The sequence below is a fragment of the Erythrolamprus reginae genome, chromosome 1 (assembly GCF_031021105.1).
Source record: "Erythrolamprus reginae isolate rEryReg1 chromosome 1, rEryReg1.hap1, whole genome shotgun sequence".
Lineage (NCBI taxonomy): Eukaryota > Metazoa > Chordata > Lepidosauria > Squamata > Dipsadidae > Erythrolamprus > Erythrolamprus reginae.
Window position 1 is genome coordinate 175,274,660 of NC_091950.1, and position 8,805 is coordinate 175,283,464.

The 8,805-nt window shown below is 35.3% G+C and overlaps 1 protein-coding gene across 1 annotated transcript in view; it reads left to right on the plus strand.

Annotated features, from left to right (window-relative positions):
• The window catches only part of ACVR2A (activin A receptor type 2A), a 61,024-nt gene extending 53,438 nt beyond the window's left edge, over positions 1 to 7,586 (plus strand). Inside the window, exons 10-11 of the mRNA XM_070731492.1 lie at positions 676 to 806; positions 3,705 to 7,586. Of these exons, the coding sequence (XP_070587593.1) occupies positions 676 to 806; positions 3,705 to 3,899 (326 nt within the window). The 3' untranslated portion in view covers positions 3,900 to 7,586. The remainder of the gene's footprint in view (positions 1 to 675; positions 807 to 3,704) is intronic.
• The last annotated feature ends 1,219 nt before the right edge of the window (positions 7,587 to 8,805 follow it).

Below are 8,805 nucleotides of genomic sequence, written 5' to 3' on the forward strand. Positions count from 1 at the left end.
GTCTCTGATCACTTGCAAATATCACATTATCCTTAAGTAAAAAGCTTGCTGGTCATCTATGTGTGAGTCACAGAAAACATGATTCCTTATTTTATCTGTAATTGCAGCTATTCAAGTAGTCAACTGTTAATTTATCCAACCAGTCTCCTCATTGTACGTATTCTTGGGTGGCCTTATTAATCCCTTTGAATCTCATGTAATAGTCTTAGGAATCATAATAGGTCAGGAACCAGTGGCTGAGCAAATATTTAGTTTTGATTTTTTTTAAAAAAAAATTCAGATATGAAAAATGAATTCACAGATGGCCATTTCAAGAATTGTAATTACAATTGAGTTATTTCTTCTAATACTTTGAATAACTCACTGTGCTGAATATTTATGCTTGTTTTGTCAGACTTCATTATATTTTAAAAATCAATTGCTGTTTACAGATCTGTTATTGTACAACCATTGAAGGCTGCATTGTTTCCATTGGAAACTATGCTTTAGAAGCCTAGATCAGAGAACAAAATAAAATATACTAGAAGTGTCCCATACTCTGTCCCTTGATCAATATAATCAATTTGGACAGTCATAAACCAGCTGTCATCTTTCATTCTGGTCTCTTAACCTGATCAGCATGAAACTAGAAGTTAACAGAATTTATGTAATGTATTATTATTTCGTACAATGCAGGACCCGTGGATGAGTATATGTTACCTTTTGAGGAAGAAGTGGGTCAGCATCCTTCTCTGGAAGATATGCAGGAGGTTGTGGTACATAAAAAGAAGAGGCCTGTTCTGAGAGAGTGTTGGCAGAAACATGCTGTAAGTAACAAATAATGTTGCCAGTTCAAGTAGTTAGCAATAGCAATAGCACTTAGATTTATATACAGCTTCACAATGCTTTTACAGCCCTATCTAAGTTTACAGAGTCAGCATATTGCCCCCAACAATCGGGTCCACATTGATGGAAGGCTGATCAACCTTGAGCCTGGTGAGATTTGAACTGGTGAACTATAGCCAGCAGTCAACAGAAGCAGCTTGCAGTACTGCACACTAACCACTGCACCACCAAGGCTCATCTATTCATTTAGTGACCACTCAAAGTTACAACGGCACTGAAAAAATTGACTTATGACCATTGTTCACACTTATAATCGCTGCAGTATCCTCATAGTCACATGATCAAAATTCATATGCTTCACAATTGACTCAAATTTATGACAGTTGCAATATCCTGGGATCACCTGTTGTGACCTCATTATAAGCAAAGTCAATGGGGAAGCCAGATTCACTTAGTAATCACGTTATTAACTTAACTTAACAACTGTAGTGATTCATTTAACAACTATGGTACAAAAGGTCGTAAAATGAGGCAAAATTTACTTAACAAATATTCACTTAGTAACGAAAATATTGGGCTGAATTGTGGTTGTAAGTTGAGAATATCTATACTGCAACTTATCTTCAGAAGATAAAACTTTTATAACCTATAAAAATACATTTAAAATCCAATGGAGAAATTGAACTTCAGTATCCTGCTGTTTTAAAAATTATGTTTCTAAAATATTTATATAATCCAGCAAGCATGTCTTACATGGGTAGGAAGGATAGGAATTGGGGAAAGCTGCTTTGTTCGATGATGTGTCAAACTCTACAAAAAGGGTGAAGAGGGAATTTTTAGGTATACCCCTCCCCTATTCCTCCTAGTGGTTTGTGTTAATTCTCCCCATTAATTCCTGTAGCTTTGCTACCAGTGAGAGTTTCTTTGGAAGAATGGGAAGTTATCTAGTCTTGTGGATCTACCAATACTTCCATTCTGATCCCAAAAGATATTCTTTTCGCATTCTTTGGAACAAGACCTCGAAGAACCAAAGCTGTGGAATTTTCTTCAATGGCAATTCAGTTACCTTAAGGCAGGGGTGTCAAACTGGCAGCTGTGGGCCTAATGTGTCACATCCAGGCCACGCCCAGCCCAACTCCACAAAGGGAAAAAACGTTATGATATGGCAACATGACACCGCGAGTTTTACACCCAGGCCTTAAGGTAACCTTTCGAATTATGGGAAGATCTTCCTTTCAGTGCATCTTCATTAAAATAATTAATAGAATATTGCCATAGGTGACTTAAAATTATTTTTTTACTTCAATATAATTGCTTTTTCTCAGAAGCTGTTCTATAAAAGAGGAAAATTCAGCAGCTGAATACTCTTAAGAACAGTTGGAATTGCAGAGATCAAAGTACAAAAAAGATCTAAATAAAATTCCAAATATTGAAAATTAGACTCTCATTTAGAATTTTCATTCATTCATTCATTTGACTTCTATGCTGCCCAATCCCGAAGGACTCAGGACTAAATTTTATTATTTAGCAAAAAGTTAATACATATTTTCAGTCACTAAATGTAAGAGTGGCTGTTTAATTTTAATCTGGTTTAATATGCTGTGTAAAAATAAATGTTTTAGGGTGACACATTTCTATGTATTTCAGTGTTAAGTTTGAATATAAATTCTATTAATAGGAATTAAAATGGTTCTGAAGAGAAATTTGATTCATATTATAATTTTCTAGTCTACACCTAGGAAAGGTATCCTAATTTAATTTTCATTCCTCCAGTTTCACATCAGATATCTGCATAACAGAATATAATTGATGTGCCCGAAATATCACAAGACTGTTGGAAAAAAGTTCTTTTTTTTCATATGTAATGAACTCTGGTTCCAAAATTAGGATAGTTTTGCAACCCAATCTTTTTTTTTTAGTCTTTTTACATTTGGTGGAAATTCAGTCATTCAGGGTAGACTCCTATAAGATCCTTGAGGTAATCTATTACTGTTTCATCATAGTTTTGCACTGCTTCTGCTTGAGGTGGTAAACGTTGGATTGTCAAAAAAAAAAAAAGAACACATTTAATGCAAATGGAGCTAGCTGCTTTTTCCACTCTTTCTGAGATTTAACATAACTCGGTACTTATACTTATTTCTTATTTGTCTTTCACCTATAAAAATGGGTCAGGTAAGTTTAAACGAAAATGGTCACAGGCTATTATTTGAAAGGCATGGTAGTTGTCTGCAAAAGTGTTTTTTCCTCATGTATGCTCAAAACAAGGAGAAATTAATATCAGAGAATTTCAGCCTCCCAGGACATCCCATGGCAGGCATCAGTGACCTTTTTAGGAAAAGTCTATAAACACAATTGAGAGAGATTGCTAAAATCACATATATATCAAAAGGTCTCAGGCAATCTCAAAGGCTCTCAACAACACAATGGCCCTTTAAAAAAAAAAAGGTAGCTAGGTTTTTAAAAGTCTCCTGGCAGAAGAAAGAAGGGTTACAAAGTCCTAATTTGAAATTGCATCAGTTCAACTTTTGAAAAGGAGATGAAATGATATTGATAATGATTTCAGATATATAGGAACCAGTATTAGAAAAGTAACGATAATGAACCTAAGTTATGTTTTTCAGCTGATAGCTAAGGCAGATAAACCTTAAGTATTTATATGATCTTGAAACTTTTCTCATTCCAAATGGATTCTGGATTTTAGAATTCAGCATGTGCTGCTGCTCTTCAAAGTCAAGGTTGCATAGAAGATGTTTTAATCTTTTTGTTTTAATTTAGATAAAACCTTACATGCTGTTTATGTATTTCAGGACAGCATTTTTACAGTCTGTCTTATTGTAAAAGACTTCCAAAACCGTATCCTTTCTTATTGTTATTTTTAGGGAATGGCAATGCTCTGTGAAACAATAGAAGAGTGTTGGGATCATGATGCAGAAGCTCGATTATCAGCAGGCTGCGTAGAGGAAAGGATTATCCAAATGCAAAGACTAACAAACATTATAACAACAGAAGACATTGTGACTGTGGTCACCATGGTGACAAATGTGGATTTTCCTCCCAAAGAATCCAGTCTATGATAGTAGCAGCGGTCACTCTTCTTGACCAATAAGACTCAGCACTGGAACTGCCAAGTCAACTGGCCTATTTCTGGCCAGTAATTTTCAGCATGAAATATTGGTAAGTCCGTCTCTGAAGTGTCAGTAGGAAGATTCCTCTTTGTTCTTTCCAGATTTGGATTGAGAAGACTTACTGCATATGCCAGAGAAAATGGCAAGATAATGTTAAACGTACCTGAAGAAGAACATGGACCTATCTCGGCTTGTCAGACATTTTAAAAACTGACATTGTATTTCTTAACATGTCAGACTAATTCCTTAAAATGAACTACTGCTATTTTTTTTAAAATCAGACATTTCATTTCGGATTTAAGAAAAAGGGTAATTTGTTTTTATTGCATTTGCCGTTGTGTTTATATAAATGACTGTTGTAATGCCAATATGACACAGCTTGTGAATGTTTAGTGTGCTGCTGTTCTATGTAATCAAAGTGGGATCTAGCAAAAAGGCTTCCAAGCATTACTTAACCTCCCTCAACAAGGTATACCTCAGTTCCACCTATGCTAAATTGAATTGACAACACTAATAAAACTGAAAAAATGAATTGATCCAGATTTTGTAAATGGTGCATTAAAAAAATTCATGGTGTATATTTAAAGGTTATAAGCTGTGCGTCATGCCAACAGTCCATGGCCATTCCTAAAATGGTGTGTTAGTCTTTCTTTGTTCTAGCTTATGTGTAAAAAATGTATTGCCTTTTCAATGATGACTTTTCCAATTAGTTAAAAGCTTTACCTCCAGTTCCCAAAATAGTGTATACATTTATTTTACTAAATACTCATATTTAGGTTTGCTGTGTCTGATGGGAATTTGAAAATTTAAGCATGATTTTTAATTATTATTATTTTATTGAGCTCTAGCACTGGAAAGCTCTTAGCATTAATTCTTTCAATGTTTCATGTATATTTTGTCTAGTGTTATTTTCTATTTCATTAAATAGGACACAGTGGGTTGATCCAAACAGACATATGTAACAAGATGGTGGAAGTTACCCATCCTTCCATTTCCCTCTGCAGCAACCCAGCCCCTGTACAAAAGGGTTCAGAAACTCCAGCTATTTTGGGGGGAGGGCTGCTGTCGGAAGGAGGTGGCAGGGGGAATGTTTTCAACCACGCGGTGTGTGTGGATCCAGCCCTGGACATAACTCTATTTCCACTGTGTTGTAGTTTCAGGATCACCTCAGGAAGCTTCATGACCTTGAACTCCACACACTTTATATCTGTTGCCTTTTTGTCGTTTCACATCACTTGAGTTTTATTTTATTTTGTTGTGCCGGCTTGTCAGAGGAATATTGATCAGTGATACATAAGTTTAACTTGTGGTCACTAAAAAAACCCTCACCATCAAATTTGCAGTTATTACAATGGAAGTGATAATGTATCATAATCTAGTGAGGGGGGGGAAAACACCCTACAACTTTGAACTACTGAATTGAAGGAATTGTAGGAATTGATGATGTGGAGCCCATCTATTAAGAAGACACTAGCAAAAGGGGCAGAAATTAAGCAGGTGCCAAAGCACTTTTAAAAGGCAGTAAAATACACTACGATTATTTGAATAGTTTATATGTATACAAGCCAAAGGTAATTCTCAAAACAAAAGTACTGAACCAACAGTAACCAGTATTATCAGATTCTAGTCAGTTTTATATTTAAATAATACACTAGATTATAAAAGAAAAGGTGGTCATAATTAAATGTTCACTGTGAATGTTATTTTCAAGATTTATGAAATCACAGTGAGGTTGTTTTGTTTTTTTAAGTTTGTACTGGTCTCCGAAAATGTAGAAGAAATAATTAAAAACAAGAGTTTGGACATCAGGGTCTAAACAGAGACGAGTATTAGAGGATTTCTCTTCTACAAAGTGGCATACTCTATAGAGACATGTTTTGGTCTCGTAGTTAAGAAATTTGATACGATAATTTTATTGTGGATGTTGCTGAGCCTAAGTTGCTACTTTTGTTAACAAACTTAATGTTTGTTCTTCAGATATATTTTTGGAATAAAAGATTATTTGCTTGATCCTACTTGTAGGGATTGATTTGCAACAGCATCCTCTAAATTGATAGGAATTAGTAGTACGTATAATTCCCCACCCCCCAAAATGAAAATATTCATACTAGGAACATGCAAAGTTTTATCAGTGTTCATCTTTAAAAGCACATGCCTACAAACATCATTCGTGGTAGCAAATCTCCCACCACAGCTTCACAGAGCAGGTATTTCTTTTAATCAAATAGACTTCCACCAATATAATTGGAGCCAAGTAAAACATTTTCGCATGGTTTTTTGCAAATGCATTTGAAATTGCAGATCACATAGGGGAAATATCAAAACTGACAATCAAGCAGAACCATGTCTATGTAAGAAGAGGGATTTCCCAAAACTTCCCTTCCTTGCTTCTTTCCCAACTAGTCTTTGCTTTTCAAGATGACTCTCATCAGTAAACACTTTTTTTTGTGGTAGAATCTGTCAAATTTTAAAATCCACCAAACTGCCAAAAAACAAAAATCCACCAAAATAGTCTTGCACGAAACCTTGATGACTTTGTTTGAAAAATTTAAGGGTGGACAGTTGTTTCAAAATGCTTAAGCCAAGATCTATCTTAGGAAATTAACCCATTAATGTCTGAGCTAGGAAAAATGCTCTGCTTTCTGGCAGATATTGTGGCTGTTGTTGCTTTTTGTACTTGAACCATACAGCTTGTATTGATCTGGCCAGCTCTGGTGATTTACCTAGTATCTTGACTTGTGAAAGAAAGCCCAGGCTGAGACTTGAGCTTTCATTGTCCTTTGGTTTGCCTGTGACTACTTAGTTGGCTGCCATATAATTGCCACAGGATTTAACGGATCAGTTTTGTGAACAACTTCAAAGTCTAAACTTTGCAATACCTTTTCAGTTTGTGTTAGATGCGAAGAACTTTATATCACATGATGCATGACTACTCTTTGTACAGTCGCTAAATATACCTTAGCATTTTTGGAACAGATTGTGCCTCGTAATTGTTGGAGTTCTTTGACCTAGTGTTCTCATTCATGGTGGTATTCTGAAAATGAGTCTGGATTAAAATACACAACTTTATACTTTCTTTGATATCAAAATCCATGTGGAGTAGCTCTTGCATAACTAAGGTGTAATCAGATGTAGTAGTAATAAATAGTGTTCATACTACCGTTCTACAGAATAAAATTGCTGATCGTAGTTTAACAAAGTGAGGTGACTAATTGGTTGATCTTTTTCCAATTCTCTTTTTAAACTTTTTAATGCATTTTTATTAGGAATATTTGGTATAAAATTCAGCAAGCTATGTACAGGATAACAAACAAGGGATAAAAATAGTGTCCTTGTTGGAACACCATTTACCTCAATATATTCAACCAGCAGTACTTTTTTTTTAATGCACACTCAAGCCCATATAAGATGTTACCTCTCAAAATATTGGTAAGCAATTATTTTAGCTTTACTCAGTACTTGTCAGTGTTCTGGGCACAGGTTGTTGTACTACTGTCAAATTGCTCTTGCTATTTTTCGGCAAGTATTTAAGAATAACCCCATCTTGAATAAAAGTGATTGTGAAATATTGTATAAATGTATGCTTCTCTTTCCCTATTCCCACAGAACAATGAATAAAAAATTATGTGACTACTATGACTCGCCCACTGTTCTGATTTGTTCTTTATATTGTACATAAAAACGGTTACTTTTCTCAGATTTTGTTTTTCCAATTTGGAAACTGAATTATAATTGTGTTTCAGCAGTCACAAATGAAATGTCCTTTGGCAGAAAGTAAGTCTTAAGAGCAGCATTTCGATTTGTTTTTTGGCTACTAGGAATAATTAAAACTGAAAATACATTTATACTGGAAATGGTGTTGGCCAATATTAGCAGCAACTCTTTACAATTACATTTACCCTGCAGAAGTAGACTGTATATCACCCAGAGAAAAACAGATACAGAAAGTGCCACTGAGGGAATTACATCTATGGGAAATCATGAATTAAATAAAGCATGTAAAGAAATTCTCCCTTCTCTTTTTATGTTCGATATAATTGAACTTTAAAAAGCTTGATAGTTCCGATAAGCTAAACTGATAATTTGACTGAATAAAAAATTACAAACTCTGTAGCTCAATTGATGTGATTCTTAATGTACAGAATCTATATGAAAAAAGTCATTGGAGGGCAAAGTGTCCTAATTGTCCAGATATACTGTATATATGCAGAGTAATGCAGGAGGACTAGATAAGAGACCCATTTCTTCATATCACTACCTCAGTTCTACTCGATATCAAACTCACACTCAAACTGCTCCAGCGACCACCATCAACTGCAAACGACCACCAACGACCAGACCAAAAAGGGAACAGTAAGGTTGATCTGCATATTATACTGCTCTGGGCCAATCACATTGCAGTTCACACCCAATGACTCAGCATTCTTACTTTCTACCTTTTACCTTATATGGTACTACAATGAAATGTCATCCAGGATTGCAATTCCTAACACTAATGACTGAAGACAGTCATACAAATCATGGCCCTATGATTACATATTTCATATTTTCGGACACAATTTAGGAGAAGCCCTATTGTAGTTGAGTACTGCTTGTTCTAAGAATGAGGTCTAAATTATCACTTATCTTCCAAAGGGGGGGGGGGGGTTGAGGAAGCACAAGACACTTAGATACTGTTGAACAACTAAGTATTATTTTTTCCTATTTTACATACTAAGTTGGGCAACTGATGGCCCCAACTTAGCAACCTTCAAAAAGTCATGGGCTATTTGTGCATGCTGTGATCAGGTGTGTCCAACCCACTGCCCACAGGTCACATGCAGCCCTGGACAGCATGTAATGTGGCCGCACAAGA